This window comes from Mauremys mutica, chromosome 5 (genome assembly GCF_020497125.1).
Source record: "Mauremys mutica isolate MM-2020 ecotype Southern chromosome 5, ASM2049712v1, whole genome shotgun sequence".
NCBI classification, from domain to species: domain Eukaryota; kingdom Metazoa; phylum Chordata; order Testudines; family Geoemydidae; genus Mauremys; species Mauremys mutica.
This window is the reverse complement of record NC_059076.1, coordinates 139075238-139093662: the sequence shown is the minus strand read 5'-3', so window position 1 is coordinate 139093662 and position 18425 is coordinate 139075238. Positions and strand designations below refer to the sequence as shown.

Here is an 18425-nt window from a genome sequence, read left to right as displayed (position 1 = left end):
GTGGAGAATTTTGAATATTTTTGGTGATGTCAGACACTATGTATAAGGTGCTTGTTGGCTCACCAAAGTCAGGTGAAATGCTGAAAGTTCTTCTCTACGAGGGCTTCATGTAATTCCTTTGAGTTAACTCCAGTTACCAGCTAGAGAAGTTTCTCCATTAGCTCATGTGATAGAGACCCAAGCTTTTAGCTTTGGAGTCCTGGACTCAGTCTCCATGATGGCTGTCTATAAAAGCACTGCCCTACTGAACAGGCTGAGTAGCTAGGTGCCTGGAGAGTGATACCTAATGTTTCCGAGGCACGCTTTAGAGCAGACTCTCTTTGCTGAGTGGATCTATTGGCAGGTACCTTTTCCAAACTGGAAAGGGGAGGGGAGGGGAGGCTGCTGGATGTACAACTTAATTAAGGGAAGAGGAACGGCTGAGCATGGACATATACTTGTACTAAGGGGAGGGCATGAAGTGACGCTGATGGGCGGGAAAGGGGGTGGAGGACTCGCTGCTATTTTCGAATTGTGCACCCGTGCTGCTGGACCAAGATGGTGACACACATTTCTGGTTTCGATGGCACAGAGCTTGTCGCCATAAGCTTCTTTGGCGATCATGGAGGGTGAGTGGTGGAAACAAAAAGAAGGGAAATGAGTTGTTGGAGGAGGAATCTAGTTGGTGAACTCCATAGGTATGGGAGGGTGTCCCCTGGAGGAGGGTAAGCAAGAGCCTTGGGAAGGCAGAGTTTTCAGGAGGTAGGTCCTTGTGTTGTGACATGACCTTGGGCCCAAGAACACTGGGTGGACGCAGAAGGGTGGTACCTAGCTTATCCTTGAGTTCCTGGAGCAGGGGAAGAGACCTGTTGGAGGCCACATACTGCCTACCACTGTAGTAATCTCGGAAGGAGGATCCCTTAACAGTTAGCACTTGACAACAGCTGTTCCAGAACCTTCTCTGGAAGTGTTCCAGGGAGCCCTATGTGAGACTGCCATGCTGTGCCCACACTATGAAGTCCCACCAGCCATTGGTCTGGTGGGCTAAAGACCATCATTACCATTGTCAGGGATGGCTGGGCTCAGCTGTGCTGTATGAACTCTTCAGAGGAATCACAGAGGGAACAGACCCTAGAGTCCTCTGACTTTTTATGCAGCTGGCAACATACTGTGCGCTCCACCAACTGGAAACAGCCACAGCTGTTCTTCAAGAGCTGGCAAGCCCCTTATATGCATGGGATATCACACGACTAAAAAGGAGTGCACCATCTCTGTCCTCTGGCAAGAAGGAACTACCCCAAATATTAGTACTGGCATGGAGGATTAAGGAGAAAATGAATGTTTATAAAGTGTTTTGACATCCTGCAGTGAAAGGAGCTATATACATTGCAAAGTTATCATATTTACATGAACAATCATCAGTATCTCATACTGTACCTCAGGTGAAGATCTTCTGAGAACTTTAGACAGGCATAGATGAATTCTTTAATCTGATTGTAAACCTTAGGCACAAACTCAGAAAAGGGGAACTTCTTTGGAAACGGTTGCTGTAAAATGCAGGAAAGAATTAAAATAAGGACAAAAGCAGAAATTTAACAGGGAAAAGCACCACTCCCAGCAAAAGCTAGAGTGTGGTAGCTGCTTTCCAGTTCCATGCTTTCAAATTAATTCTAATATTCAGCCAGGTTATGCAATGAAACAACAAGCCAGCATTTACTGTATGTTAGACAACCGTTTCGGCCAAGTGAAGAACCAGATAATCACTCACAAATGGCCCTGTACTGGGCCTGGAGATAAATGTGCAGCTAGAAGGGAATAGTCAGAGGAACACCCCACCCATACCCATTACCAGTTCCCTTATTCATAAAAAGAAAATACTGGAAGACGCCTCAATGTCGATTTCCCACCGCGCACGGCACCAACAGTTTGTTCTCTGTCACCTCTTACTGTTTCTGCCTAAGGCAGGCACTGGCTTACAACAGCACTAGCAGGGAGGAAGCAGAGATCATGTCCTTCAAATCAGCCTCTTACTAGCTTGGATTCAACCATAGCCTAGACAGGGCCCAAGGGTCCAGAGCACAATGGTGAAGAAACTAGATGCCAAACAGATGGCGAATGGGAAGGGGGGTAATTAATGCCCAAACACCTAACTTGGATTGAACTCCTTCCCCCCGGCAACCCAGTTTGTAATTACACTCACCAGGCCGGGAGCATACATTTGCCTGAGGCTGAGCGCAAGCCAAGCCTGGTTTAAAGGGACACTGTGACACTGTTCAGGTCAAATGTGGCCCTACTTATAGAGTTTTGTGAAGCCCAAGCTTTTACAAAACCGAAGGTATCGTTATATTTTAAAATTCTGCAGCAATTAAAATAAACCAAGTCAATAGAAACACTTCCAATAAAATCAAAATGAAGTTCCAATGGAAACAGACTGTAAAATAAAAAAAAGTTCCCATGTATTGCAAGCATTGCAGAACTGTGCTGATCCAAAAGTGAAACTGACTAGATACTGACAAGTCTGCTGTCTTCCTCTAAACCCAGACAATGTAAACCATGAAAAATACACATGGTTTTTTAAAAATTATTTCCATTTTAATAATCTTTGGTGTTGGTAGGAACTAGTTTCTTAATGGTATCCCAGCAGGGTCCCCTTTGAGAGGCTTCCTTACCTTTTCCAGCTCTGGATCCTGGAATGGGAACTGTCCTATTATCTTCTTATAAAGTTCTTCATTAGCTACGGGTATAGGACTGTAATTATCTGAATCAAGTATATTTCTGTAAAATAAGAGAACAGTTACAGTAACCCTTCTTGCGCAGAGAAATAGTGTTACCACCAGGAGCACATCTGTCCAGAAGCCGAGCAGAACAGCCAATATCAAAGGTTACCGTCATTCACAAAGGCCTAGCAGAATGAGTTACAGCAGTGCAGAGCATTTCAAGGTGAGAAATAGGGGACATGTGGCTCTAACCTAAAATGGCTAGGAGTGCTGCTCTTACCCAGGTGTTGCCTCTAACCCCAATCCTTTCCCTACACAAAGACCTCTGATCCGAATTAGTAGTGCTTTCAGTCTGGGTCATCTGCGGTTTTCACTTGGGTGAGTAACCTGCCTACTTTACAATGAGGACGCAGGCTAAATCACTCGAGCGCTGATGATCCTCCAACGCCTTCCCACAATTCCCCCTACGAGCCAGGAAGGACAGATACCTTTTCCCAGAATTCACTGATAAAAAGGCCATAGTGCAGCTCAGCTCACTGTAGCACAAAGAACTAGGGGATGTGCCTCCAGAAGCCCTGACATCACAGAGGTGAGTGCAGCACTAGTGAAGACACAGCAGCTCGGGTCTGGCTTTGAAGTGTGGCCGGCTCACACCCAGCTTAGACTATCCCAATGTTCAGGCCTGAGTGCCAATCACCCAAGTTAACTCTGCAATGAAGACATACCTTGTATTTTAGGTGGTCAAAGAAGTAGCACAAGTGAATGTATCACATGGATATCACTTGTGATGAGCGCTCTGAGGCTGACGAGTCATTTGAGATAATTACTTGCAAGGCCCAACCAAACCACAAGCAAGGATCTAACCAGGTGACCATCAGGCAGGTAGATAGGCTCCTAATGAAAGGAGTCACTCCAGTCTGCTCCATGTCTCTACTTTGTTGGTAGTTCTGACAGACTGCTCCTATGCCAGCCTGTTCCTGCCCCTGCTTCAACCTGTGCCTACCTCCACTCCTGCTCCAGCCGTCATCTATTCCTGCTCAAGCCATGGCAGGTCGCCCAGCTGTGCTGACCATTTGAGCAGACTTCTCCCCGAAGTGCTCACCTCTGGTGACCAAAATGGAACCCCCCTGGAGGTTGGTCCTCAACCTCCAGGGTCAGCTTGCCCAGTTGCAACAGGAGAACAAGTCCCTCTGCTCCCAAATCCCGGCAGATCCAGTACTGCCGGCAACAGTCCCTCTGGAACATGGCCCAAAGGTCCCACTGTCAGAAAGATTTGATGGCAGCTGCCAGAAGTTCTGTGGTTTAATTCTGCTTTTTGTTCTGGATGCATCCCGGAATGTATCCTGATGACCAGACCAAGATGGGTCTTCTCAGTTTATTGACCGGTGAAGCCCTAGAATGGGCCTCACCACTTCTGGAACAGGCAAGCCTGGTCCTTACTAATTTGAATGAATTAATCTCATACCCTTTCGGTCCTATTTGATGATCCGAATAGCATGCGTATTGCTGAAGCTGCCTTGCAGTTCCTCAAAGAAGGCCATTGGCCTGTCCTGCCATATGCCGCCTACTTTCAGCGTCTGGTTGCTGATACATGAAGGAACAAGGCAGGCCAGATCTACCATTTCTGCCAGGGTCTGAACGATGATGTAAAAGATGAACTGACCTAGGTCAAGCCCCCACTATTCGGAACTCATATTGAATTTTGCATTGGATCAAGAATCATCTGAGTGACTCCAAGAAAAGAAGACATGCCTGTAACCTCAGCCAAGCCCTGCTCCATTGTGGCCATCCTCATGGACTGCTCCAAAGCTAGAGCCTCTGCAGACCCATGCAACATGAAGGCACTTCATGGGTGAAACAGCCTTAGCCTATACCGTGGTGGACAAAGCTCCTTTGCCACTGAGTCCCCCCCCAGTAATTCCACGCCCTTGACAAATCTGGGAAATGACCAAATCCAGCCCCATTAGAGGGGTCACAGCCGCACATAACCATGGAATCGAGTTCTCCACACAAGCCCTCTCTTCTGCCATCACATATCTTAGCAGCCGCAAACTGTCACTTTCCACATCTGCAGGTCTTGCGCTGTCTCTGTATCCAGACTACACCTTAGCATGAGCTGGGTGCAGCTCACCTCGTGAATTCCAGGGCTTCTAGTAACTTTATGGATGCAGGGTTGGCCAGTGTGGAAGAATCCCAGTGTGGCAGTACCACCCCAGACCAAGTGGAGTCAACTAATGGTAGCATACTGTTCTCAGGTCCAATCACCCATCAAACCGCACTCCTCCAGCTCAAAATCCAAAACCATATGGAAATTCTGCAGTTCAATTTAATCATCTCACTGCACTTTTCTAATGTGCTCTGCATTCCCTGGCTCTCAGTGCATGATCCAAAGATCTCTTGCAAGACACAAAAGATACGATTCGAGTCAAGCTACTGCCAGCAACTGTGCCTAGTCAAGTTGGGTGCCCAGAAAAGAAAAAGGGTCATGGAAAAGGCCACGGCCTTCTGTGTTCAACAGATTCAAGGAAGCAAAATACCAAGATTTTATTGATGTTATTTGACAAAAGAAATGCTGACATCTTACCCTGCACAGACTTTGTGACCTAGCCGGGGTCAGGATTCCGTTTGGATGGATTTTACCCTTACTGGAACCAGAACTCAGGGCCTTATGAGAATACCTGGATGAGAATCTAGCAAAAAAAAAATGTAATTTGTCCTTCCATGCCTCCTGCTGGAACCTCCGTTTTGTTCATTTAAAAACAAGGACAGCTCCCTGCGTCTTTGTGTAGACTATCTGCACTGAACAGAATCACGATCAAGAACAAGGTACCCTTGCCTTTGAATAATGTGTTGTTGGAAAGGGTTGATTCTGTTGAGGGCATTTACCAAGCTTGACTTCATGCCACTTGCAATCTAGTCCCCATTCAGGAGGGCAACAAATGGAAAATTGCATTTCACACCATATGGCCATTTTGAGTACCTAGTTTTGCCTTTCCATCTCTCCAGTGCCCCAGTCACGTTCCAGCACTTTGTCAATGACATTTTTAGAAGTGTTGTAAGATCAATTTGTGGTGATCTACCTGGATGACATCCTCATCTTCTCAGAAAAACCAAACCCGCCATGACCATCATATTCTCCTGGTACTTGCGCACCTCTGAGCAAACAGCTGTAAGGGAAACCTAAGAACTGAGTTTGACCACCATTCTGTTGACTTCTTAGGCTACATACCACTTCCCCCGACAGAATAGGTATGGATCCTCAAAGACTGTCCAGTTGTGATGAAGTGGGAATTTTCTGTAATATTTTTATGAATGCTGTGTGTTCCTCAGTTTCCCCTATATGCTGCATTGTTACCCAGTGGGTAGACAAGGGTTGTTTGCTATCAGAGCAGGTTAAGAGACATCGGTATGAATGTTGTCTAGCTTTCTATGCCTTAGTCCCTATATGAATGGAGCATCTGAGAAGACAATGGCAAATCCAATCATTAGGACATTGATATCTAGCAACCGACCACCTGGAGGGATATTGATTTCCCCCACTCTCCTCAGGGAAGCCGAGCATAAGCCCCCAGCTAGCGAACAAAGGACTGGAAAGGTTTAAGAAGGGGAATAAAGAGCTGGCTGCTGGAAGGAGTTGGGGCTTTCACGTGGGAACTGACCAAGGCGGTCAAACAGAGACCCACAGAGCTTGAACACTACAGCTTGACTGGGCTAAGGGCTAACCAGAATAGCCTATGCTTTGACCTTCATTTCTCTATGCTAACCTCAGGACTTCCCATGCACTGTTTCAGTTGACGAATACGCTGGAAAAGGTTAACAAAACATTAACAAGTCACTGGGACCAGATAGCATTCACCCAAGAGTTCTGAAAGAACTCAAATGTGAAGTTGCAGAACTATTAACTAAGGTTTGTAATCTGTCCTTTAAATCGGCTTTGGTACCCAATGACTGGAAGTTAGCTAATGTAACGCCAATATTTAAAAAGGGCTCTAGAGGTGATCCAGGCAATTACAGACCAGTAAGTCTAACGTCAGTACTGGGCAAATCAGTCGAAACGATAGTTAAGAATAAAATTGTCAGACACATAGAAAAACAAACTGTTGAGCAATACTCAACATGGTTTCTGTAAAGGGAAATTGTGTCTTATTAATCTATTAGAGTTCTTTGAAGGGGTCAACAAACATGTGGACAAGGGGGATCCAGTGGACATAGTATACTTAGATTTCCAGAAAGCCTTTGACAAGGTCCCTCACCAAAGGCTGTTACGTAAATTAAACTGTCATGAGATAAAAGGGAAGGTCCTTTCATGGATTGAGAACTGGTTAAAAGACAGGGAACAAAGGGTAGGAATTAATGGTAAATTCTCAGAATGGAGAGGGGTAACTAGTGGTGTTCCCCAAGGGTCAGTGTTAGGACCAATCCTATTCAATTTATTCATAAATGATCTGGAGAAAGGGGTAAACAGTGAGGTGGCCAAGTTTGCAGATTATATTAAACTGCTCAAGATAGTTAAGACCAAAGCAGACTGTGATGAATTTCAAAAAGATCTCACAAAACTAAATCATTGGGCAACAAAATGGCAAATGAAATTTAATGTGGATAAATGTAAAGTAATGCACATTGGAAAAAATAACCCCAACTATACATACAATATGATTGGGGCTAATTTAGCTACAACGATTCAGGAAAAAGATCTTGTAGTCATCGTGGACAGTTCTCTGAAGATGTCCACGCAGTGTGCAGAGGCGGTCAAAAAAGCAAACAGGATGGTAGGAATCATTAAAAAGGGGATAGAGAATAAGACTGAGAATATATTATTGCCTTTATATAAATCCATGGTATGCCCACATCTCGAATACTGTGTACAGATGTGGTCTCCTCACCTCAAAAAAGATATACTGGCACTAGAAAAGGGCAACTAAAATGATTAGGGGTTTGGAGAGGGTCCCATATGAGGCAAGATTAAAGAGGCTAGGACTCTTCAGCTTGGAAAAGAGGAGACTAAGGGGGGATATGATAGAGGTATATGAAATCATGAGTGATATGGAGAAAGTGGATAAGGAAAAGTTATTTACTTATTCCCATAATACAAGAACTAGAGGTCACCAAATGAAATTAATAGGCAGCAGGTTTAAAACAAATAAAAGGAAGTTCTTCTTCACGCAGTGCACAGTCAACTTGTGGAACTCCTTACCCATGGAGGTTGTGAAGGCTAGGACTATAACAGTGTTTAAAAGAGAACTGGATAAATTCATGGTGGTTAAGTCCATAAATGGCTATTAGCCAGGATGGGTAACGAATGGTGTCCCTAGCCTCTGTTTGTCAGAGGATGGAGCTGGATGGCAAGAGAGATCACTTGATCATTGCCTGTTAAGTTCACTCCCTCTGGGGCACCTGGCATTGGCCACTGTCGGTAGACTGATACTGGGCTAGATGGACCTTTGGTCTGACCCGGTATGGCTGTTCTTATGTTCTAAGCCCTCCTGCGTTCACAGTGCTTGCTGAGGTGCAATAACCCCTGAAGAGTGTACAAGTCTCTACCAGGACTCTATCTCAGCAGAACTCAGTGAACAGAGCTCACAGTGTGAAGCAGGAGTGCTGAAGGCCCAGAGGTCCAGTCTACAGAGGCAGTGAAGCAGCATGGCTGACCCTGGAGAAAGAGTGAGACCTCGAGGGGGGTATGGAACACTGAACGGATTCTTCCTAGAGACTGTTCCAAAGCTGAGGGCATAGCACTGATCCTGTGGTTCCATGACACCATGATCATGGATTGAGCAGCCCCAAGAAATGTCCATGACATCTAGTGTTTCCTAGGGTTTGCCAACTTCTACTGGAGATTCATCAAGGGGTTTTCGAAGGTGGTGACCCCAATTACTCAACTGCTCTGGAAAAATACTATATTTGCTTGGACAATGGAAGCCCAGTCTGCCTTTGATCAATTAAAGGAAGAGTGTAAACCAGCACACATTTTTCTACATCCAAACCTGACAAAACTCTCTGATGTTGAAGTAGATGCCTCCAATTATGCAATCAAGGTAGTTTTGTCACAGCGGCATGGACCCCTGGGTGTGCTTCTTTCTTGTGTATTCTATTCCCAGAAATTGATGCCCATGGATCAAAACTATAAGAATCATAGAATGTCAGAGTTGGAAGGGACCTCAGGAAGTCATCTAGTCCAACCCTCTGCTCAAAGCAGCAGCAAACCCCAGACAGATTTTTGCCTCAGATCCCTAAATGGCCTCCCTCAAGGATTGAACTCACAACCCTGGGTTTAGTAGGCCAATGCTCAAACCACTGAGCTATCCCTACCCCCGGTGATCAGATCAGTGACAAAGAACAGCTGGCTTTTGAAGAATGGCACCATCATCTGGAAGGCGCATGTTTCCCAGCCTAGGTATGTATGATCTAGAATTCCTGTGAACTGTGAAAGCTCTCAATCAACACCAGATTCACTGGTTCCCCACCCCCTTTTCTTCCTGGTTCAACTTCACCTTGACCTATCACCTGGGTGCCAGGAATGATAAACCCAAAGCACGGTTTCATACGAGGCCGTACTGGGAAAAAGGAGATGGGGATCCAGAACCTGCCACTATCTTGAAACCCTGCCATTTTGACAATGTAGCGATGACAACAGCTTGCTGTCTCTCATGAGGTCCCTTCTATCCCTCCAATCCATTTGCAGCAAAACTTATGTTGACTGATACAGGCCTAGCTTCTGACTCTAAATTCTCAGTCAACAATGGGATCCTCTTGTATAAAGACTGGATGTATATCCCTGAAGATCAACTATGCCTAGCAATACTCTGGCTATGTCAGGATTCACCCCAACTGACAACTTCAGTCACTGGAAAATGATGAGGCTGGTGTCTTGAAATTTCTGTGGCCAAAACTGCATTCGTTCATCAAGCCCTACATCATCAACTCCTGTGACGCGTGTGCTAAAACAAAGACTCACTGGGGCAAACCCCTAGGCACGCTATTGCCTTGCCAACTCCATCTCAACCCTGGTCTTCCATATATAAGGATTTTAACACTGATCTTCCCAGTTCCTAGAACCACACAACTGTGTTGGTCATTGTCAACCTGCTTATAAAAAGTCACATTTTGTGCCATACCTTCAAATCCTCACTGCAGAGGTAACACCCCAACTGTTTTACAACCATATGTAGAAACTCCATGGTCTACCACAGGGGTCGGCAACCTTTCAGAAGTGGTGTGCCGAGTCTTCATTTATTCACTCTAATTTAAGGTTTCGCGTGCCAGTAATACATTTTAACGTTTTTAGAAGGTCTCTTTCTATAAGTCTATAATATATAACTAAACTATTGTTGTATGTAAAATAAATAAGGTTTTAAAAATGTTTACGAAGCTTCATTTAAAATTAAATTAAAATGCAGAGACCCCCCCAGACCGGTGGCCAGGACCCGGGCAGCAAGAGTGCCACTGAAAATCAGCTCGTGTGCCGCCTTCGGCATACGTGCCATAGGTTGCCTACCCCTGGTCTACCATGTAACTTTACATCTGATCAAAGACTGAAGTTCAGTTCACATTTCTGGTGAGAGGTGTTTGAGCTCCTGGATGTGGATTAGCATGTCTCCTTGGCTTATCACTCCCAGACCAATGGACGGATGGAATGAGTGAACCAAATACTTGAACGATACCACCATTGCTTTATCAGTTACCACCAGGATGACTGGGTTTTGCTTCTTCCTTTTGCTGAATTCGCTTTCAACAACTCTGACCACAGATCAACCCACCAGAGTCATTTTTACACCAACTATGGTTTCCACCAACCAATGTATCCATCCATGCCACAAGTCACGCAGTCTCCAACTAGTTGGACACTTTCACTGCATCCAGTCAGAGCTGAAAGACCACCTAGAATCAGCCAAAAAGGATTACAAACATTACACTGACCTCTGTAGGCAGGCAACTCCTCAATCATGGTTGGGGATGAAGTATGGCTCTCCACACAGCACTCCACCTTCACGAGAAGTGGATTACTGATACCTTGGCCCACTGTGGGTCATCCAGCAGATCAAACCTGTACTCTTTGAACTCCAATTGCCCCAAAATATGAAAAGACACCCGGTATTCCACATCTCCTGGCTGAAAAAGCATATTGACAACACCTTTCCCGGACGAGTTCAACTGCCTCTCTATCCAATATGGTCCAGGGACATGAGGAGTAACTTGTGAAGATCTTGGACTCCAAAGTTCACCGAGGGAATCTCACTTACTTTGTTGATTGGGAGGATTATGGTCCAGCTCCTGGGAGCTGACCAATAACATACATGCATCTGCCCTACTTCGAGAAGTCCCTCAGTCACACACCAATAAACCAGGCCTGAGGATGCCTGATAGGCATCTTTTTTAGGGGTTGAGAGGGAGGTTGGAAGGTACTGTGACGAACGTTCTGAGCTTGATGAGTCGTCCCTGAGCCTGAGTGTTTTGAGCCTGATGAGTCACTTGAGACAATTACCTGCAAGGCCGAAGGGCCCAGTCAATCCATAAGCAGAAGTCTGACCAGGTAACCCCAAGGCAAATGAAAGCAGCCACTCCAGTTTCCTCAACATCACTACCTTCTTGGGAATGCTCCCTGGTAGTAGTTAGTTCTGACAGACTGCTCCTGCTCCAGCCTCTGCCATGCCCCAGCCCTGGTCTCAGCCTGTGCCCTGCTCCAAACCCTCCTCTAGCCAAGGTTGGTTGCCCAGCTTTGTTTGCAGCTATGTTACTATTTCCTCTCCCTCGCCCAAGGTGGATAGGCTGCACCAAGTTATAGCAAGTTTAACATAGGACGAATTTTAGACACAAGCACGCTGTTAAAAATAAATAAATAAAATATAAATAAAAATAAAATAATAATAATAAATAAATAAAATAAAAATAAAAATAAACCATTTTAGCCTGTACATAAAATCTCTGCAAGTAAAGTCTTGTCACTGTGTATAAAAAGCTTCTTACCTGAAAACTCCTGACCATTTCTTTAGCAGAGTCTCACTATATTGGTCTCTGATTTCCAGTAGCATGTCAAACAGCTGGTTTACAGGGAAGCCATACCCCTGCATTGAGAAACGCAAGCACCTTCATTCAATAAGAAATGCTAACACTGGGATTTACCGAAAAAGGAGTCAATTCTACACTTCCACGACAGTCATCAAATTTAATCTGATGCGAGGACTGCATGGCTCAGGGATTTAGTACCTGTGTACTAAACGCTAGGCACCCCATTCTAATCCAGACTAGATCAGTAATGGTTGAATGTCATTGGCTTTTTCACAGGCCTGGCTCCTAAGGGACAGGTGTGGACATCCCAAAAAGCCCTGTCACGTTCAACTCCCTTGTAGGCAGTCTCAGCAGAAAGGCCAAGGGCCTACTCTGAACCCTAGAGGTGGTCTCTCTGGGTCCAGGTGGACCAATCACGTGGGTAAGGCAGCGTGGGCCACTGCCCACAGATTAACTGCCCTGTGCAAACAGTGTGTCTGCCTCCTGGGCTATCAGTCTGGTCCCTGAATTCACACACCACAAAATAAAGAAACGGGCACCGCTTCACCATGTCATGTCTATCAGCCGGTTTAAATGGCAGACACCTTTCACGAGCACTACAGATGTTTAACAAGATGTACATCAGCATCTGACAGTCACATACCTGGAGTGTATCTGCAAACAGAACTATGAGGTTCTTCAAGTCTAATACCAGATTTGGGTCAGAACAGTAAGACTAAAAAGAAAAAAGGGGGAGGAGTTGAAAAAAAGTTTTAATCGTTACAAATAGAAAAAACATCCACACATACCCTTCTGTAATCCTTCATTTTCTGTACTATATAGACACTTGATACAACCTTATTATTGGTAGGCTTTTAATAGCCTTTTACTATACATTACTGTTCGGTCACATCATGATACACTGTCACAGAATACAGAAATACTGAAACATTATCCCATTCCAGAACATGTTGCAATCAAAAGCTCTACAGGACACACAAGGTTTTCAGTTGCTGTGTAGATACCCCAGCAAGATGTCTTTAAAAGTACCGAGAAGTTACTGTATTTATCAGGAGACTGAGAAGGGAAAAGATGCAAAAGCAGTGCACTGACAGACCAAAGACACCGAGTGTTATCTACTGCCGAAAAAAATTGTTAATTACATTATGTCTAATGTTAGCCAGGTCTTGCAAAACAGAAAATATCCCCAAAATTCTGTATATTAAGAAGATTTCATTTTTAACAAGAGGGTTCTGGCAACATGAGGAAAAAACATTGCATGTCTAGGTGTCAGCAATATTAACGTCCATACAATGATATAAACAATTACTACAGCTCAAGACACTAGTCAGAAAGATACACAGCCTACTGGGAACAGCTGATGAAAATCACAAATTAGATCATACATCCTCTTTGCACATAATCTTTATCTTAGCAGACTACCCTACAAAAGAGAAATATGCAAAATTTCAAACAGACTCTTACCAAATATATAATCAGTGATCCTAAACTGGAAAAAAGAAACAGAGATTTCAAGTCCATTGGGAAACTCAAGAAGCAATGACTCTGTTAATCAATGTGACAAAGAAACATTTCCCAATTCACTGCCCAAAAAACAAAGTAGGAAAGAAAGATAGTTCCCTACTACTCTCAGAAATGATAGAAGATCTCCCACTCAAAAGTAAAGAAGAAAACCCAAGCATAATCCTGGCCGAAAGGACAGAGACGAAACAGGCTCACTAATGCAACAGCCTCCCACCAAATCAGAGATGAATGATAATACAGGGTGGACATGCGGGGTAGTTATGCTGTTGCCAAAATAACTGTTTGGTGCCAAGATAATTTGATGATGACCGTAATATAAATGCTGAATGACTACGTAAAACTGCATGATTGTTTTAAAACCTATTCCTATCATACACTTCATGTAATAAATTGAGCAACAATTGTCATGTTAATAAAGTTATTGAAATTTTAAAAAACTGAAGTGTTTTAATTTGTTTTGCTCTCGTAGTTTACACCGTGCCACCAGAAACCCCTGATTAAACAGAGTTCAGCTTTGTGATAGACATGTTTGGGTCTATTTTTCTCTCTACATATCCCCTTCCTTAAGGCACAAACAGAGTCAACCAGCAAAGTGTATCTCCAGTTACCAAAGCTGCCATGCTATGGAAAACCAGAGCCATGGGAAACATGGGAAGGGGGTAGGTTTAGAAGATAAAATAAAAAAAGAACGAGTTAAAAATCACTTAGAAAAGTTAGATGCCTGCAAGTCACCAGGGCCTGATGAAATGCCTCCTAGAATACTGAAGGAGCTAATAGAGGAGGTATCTGAGCCTCTAGCTATTATCTTTGGAAAATCATGGGAGATGGGAGAGATTCCAGAAGACTGGAAAAGGGCAAATATAGTTCCCATCTATAAAAAGGGAAATAAAAAAAACCCAGGAAACTACAGACCCAGTTAGTTTAACTTCTGTGCCAGGGAAGATATTGGAGCAAGTAATTAAGGAAATCATCTGCAAACACTTGGAAGGTGGTAAGGTGATAGGGAATAGCCAGCATGGATTTATAAGGAACAAATCTTGTCAAACCAATCTGATAGCTTTCTTTGATAGGATAACGAGTCTTGTGGATAAGGGAGAAGCGGTGGATGTGCTATACCTAGACTTTAGTAAGGCATTTGATACGATCTCGCATGATATTCTTATCGATAAACTAGGCAAATACAATTTAGATGGGGCTACTATAAGGTGGGTGCATAACTGGCTGGATAACCGTACTCAGAGAGTAGTTATTAATGGTTCCCAATCCTGCTGGAAAGGTATAATAAGTGGGGTTCCGCAGGGGTCTGTTTTGGGACCGGCTCTGTTCAATATTTTCATCAACGACTTAGACGTTGGCATAGAAAGTACGCTTATTAAGTTTGCAGATGATACCAAACTGGGAGGGATTGCAGCTGCTTTGGAGGACAGGGTCATAATTCAAAATGATCTGGACAAATTGGAAAAATGGTCTGAGGTAAACCGGATGAAGTTTAATAAAGACAAATGCAAAGTGCTCCACTTAGGAAGGAACAATCAGTTTCACACATACAGAATGGGAAGAGACTGTCTAGGAAGGAGTACGGCAGAAAGGGATCTAGGGGTTATAGTGGACCACAAGCTAAATATGAGTCAACAGCGTGATGCTGTTGCAAAAAAAGCAAACGTGATTCTGGGATGCATTAACAGGTGTGTTGTGAGCAAGACACAAGAAGTCATTCTTCCGCTCTACTCTGCACTGGTTAGGCCTCAACTGGAGTATTGTGTCCAGTTCTGGGCACCACATTTCAAGAAAGATGTGGAGAAATTGGAGAGGGTCCAGAGAAGAGCAACAAGAATGATTAAAGGTCTTGAGAACATGACCTACGAAGGAAGGCTGAAAGAATTGGGTTTGTTTAGTTTGGAAAAGAGAAGACAGAGGGGACATGATGGCAGTTTTCAGGTATCTAAAAGGGTGTCATCAGGAGGAGGGAGAAAACTTGTTCACCTTAGCCTCTAAGGACAGAACAAGAAGCAATGGGCTTAAACTGCAGCAAGGGAGGTTTAGGTTGGACATTAGGAAAAAGTTCCTAACTGTCAGGGTGGTTAAACACTGGAATAAATTGCCTAGGGAAGTTGTGGAATCTCCATCTCTGGAGATATTTAAGAGTAGATTAGATAAATATCTATCAGGGATGGTCTAGACAATATTTGGTCCTGCCATGAGGGCAAGGGACTGGACTTGACCTCTCGAGGTCCCTTCCAGTCCTAGAGTCTATGAATCTATGAATCTGCAGATGCTCATCTATTTGGGTATATCTGAACACCAGGTTTGTAGCATGGATTCCCTTAACATGTTCATAATATGAATTAGTCCCATCTACACTGGTAAAACCAACCCCCCCATTCTGTAACATCGTTTGTGCACAGCCACATTACAACTGTATGTCCAAAGAGCTGTAATTGTAAAGTAGATGAATGTAAATCTGAACATGATTTGAAAGGAAATAGCATATTGTGTCTCCACATTGCACAATTTTTAGGCTTTCCTATGAGCAGGTTACATAACTGTGTTGGAACCAGCTAGAACAAGGTCTCAGATATGGTTCCAGCTGACTGCGGTTCCCAGAATAGCAGTATGGAAATGTTAGCATGGGGCTGCAGGCAGTTTCAATGAACAGAGTTAAATTGTAGTGGCGATATAACTTTATAAACCTGTTCAGTAATCTGCTAGTGTGAACAGGCAGCAATGATAATGCACTACATGATGCAGTACCCAAAAGCAATTTGCAGCTGTCTGAGCCTTCTCAAAACCCACATTAAGGATGACAATAGCCAGTGGAGATTCTTCAAGGAAGGCAGGGTACAATGTGCCTATCTCAGGTAGCTAGATACAGTAGAATGTGTACCTGCCATAAGTCGAATTGGAAACAACTTGGTGTGTCAATTTCATTTCCCTCTTTTCAGCTATCACCAGCCTTCACTGAGGGTGGAGTGGCCACATTTTATTGTTGTTGTTCCCCCAAAGAGACATTTCTAACTTTCAACTGTTTTTTTAAAAGGACATAAAAAGTATAGTGCTAGTGCATGAGAACCTGAAAATAAAACTGACCAGTTTATTTTATTATGATGATGATTATTTTACTAAGCTGAGAGAAATGCCAAAAATAAACAAGTCACTTAAGTGGTGAAAATAATTTTTTAAAAAATACTTTCAGTTTTACTCATCCAAGACATTGTAACATAGGGAAGAAAATCTACTTCTTTGTCTTTAACATGTATGATATTTAACCCTATAGTGTGTCTTTCACTGGCATTTACTTCAGTGGAATACCAAAATGTCCATGTTTCGGTTTAAAATACAGTACTCCATACAAAATGCATTAATCCAGTGATGGAGAATAAGTAAACTTCCCCTACTGGTGCATTCCAAAAATGGTCGACCAAATAATGGAGAAATGGAAATGTGAAGCAGTATTTATTATTTCCAGTCCCGCAAACAGAGGAGAGCTCAGTGCAGGATGATTTGGACTATCCAGAGCTATGAGTGCTGAATAAACCCTTATCAGTATATAGGTATATATTCAGTATATTATTAAAAAACAAACAAACAGACAAAAAACAACAAAATAAAAATCTAACTCCCAAAGACTCAGATTGTTGAACTGTTGCTGCAAATATAATGACTCGATGGCTTTTACTTACTGAATGTGTTCTTAGTGCGGCAATAGTTTTTGACAGAGCCATTTCCCACAGTTCATCGATATAGGCTCTATTGACCAAGCCCTGGGTCGTATGTAAGATGTGATCTTCAACTACAAAAAAGCTAACAGAGGAGAAGGCACAGCTGTCAGATGGTACAGTCCCTATGACATCAACATGATTTTACAAACATCACATGCAACTGATACATGCAAAACTAGCAAAACTCTCATCCACCCCGCCTTCTGCCCAAGAAAAGCAATCTGCTGCCCAATTCTGTCTACGTATACAGAAATAAACACCAGGCGATAGACAGATATAAAACTCCACTGAATATTTCAACTGATGTTTTGAAACAAAGCTTTAATTTGTTGCTAGCAGCAAGTAAGCTGGTAAACATCATATTTAAAGTATGTGTCAAAGAGACAGGTTTAAATAATGTCACCAAAATGCAACACACACCCCACAACACAGTTGTCAGAGGGCAAACGCTTCCTATAATTTTTCCTACTGACCAATGGTTGCCTTGTGATCACTTATGCTGCAGCGGAGGAAAGAGAATTTGGGAAGATGCCCTGTCCTGCATGAAAGGAAAGGGAAGGACAGTGGGATTATTGGAGTGGAGGGAACTAATCAGCAGTGACTTGCCTTCTTGGTCATTTTCCTGCATTTATAAACTCAATCCATGCATTTGTTTAGTCTCTGGCTTTCAGGTCTGTGCCAACTTCCCTGCTCCGAAATTACCAGAGTCTTTTTTTAAAGCGGTAGCTAAATAAAGTAAACCGGGTCTCAACATATGGAACAAGAATCAGGTATTTTCTGTACATGGGATATTTCCAATTGTAGGAATTTTAATCACAGAAGCATAAGAGTTAGACCTAGAAGTGACCTGCTACATCACCCAACCATATCTCTTGGCCCATGTAGGACTGTGCTCTATAGCACATTTATAAGTGTCTTATCCAGTCTGCTTTTAAATGCTGCAAGCGTGGGGGTCTCCACCCAGTCCCGTGAGAAGATAAGAGATCTCACATTGTCAGGAAGTTTTCCTGCCTTTTAGCTTATGTTAGACTTTCCTTCATTTTTTATTATTACCCCAGTGTTTCACCCCAAATATTTCTTCTCCTTCTCTGGTATTTATACTTTTCACATGTGTGGCATTGCTTAGTTAATTTAGAATTTCATATTTTTATAAGACAATTATTCTAGCTCCGTGACAGAAGATGGGGCATTGTTCCCAAGAAATGGATTCCCTAAACAAGTCACACAGAAGAGTCCATATATTTAAACCAGAAGTAAAGCTAGCATCTTCAGCTTTAACCTGTTCAAACTGCTCCAGGCACGCTGTCCATCAGCCACTGAAGTCAACAGGACTATACATATCCTTAAAATTAAGTATGTTTTAGTACTTTTTTTGACTGAGGCTAGAGTGCACAGCACCTTGCAGGATCAGACCCCAGATGGTTATATAAACACGTGGCATTATTCATGTTGCTACATTAAAGTCAGTCAATATCTTCAT

At 43.3% G+C, this 18425-nt stretch overlaps 1 protein-coding gene across 2 annotated transcripts in view; it reads right to left on the bottom strand.

The window, feature by feature from the left end:
* The window catches only part of EXOC6B (exocyst complex component 6B), a 447723-nt gene that overhangs the window by 179944 nt on the left and 249354 nt on the right, over positions 1 to 18425 (bottom strand). For both annotated transcript variants that reach the window (XM_045018685.1, XM_045018686.1), the window contains exons 11-15: positions 16907 to 17027; positions 12346 to 12417; positions 11661 to 11758; positions 2649 to 2754; positions 1417 to 1526 (exon numbers count right to left, since the gene is read on the bottom strand). In XM_045018685.1, coding sequence (XP_044874620.1) covers positions 1417 to 1526; positions 2649 to 2754; positions 11661 to 11758; positions 12346 to 12417; positions 16907 to 17027 — 507 coding nt within the window. The remainder of the gene's footprint in view (positions 1 to 1416; positions 1527 to 2648; positions 2755 to 11660; positions 11759 to 12345; positions 12418 to 16906; positions 17028 to 18425) is intronic.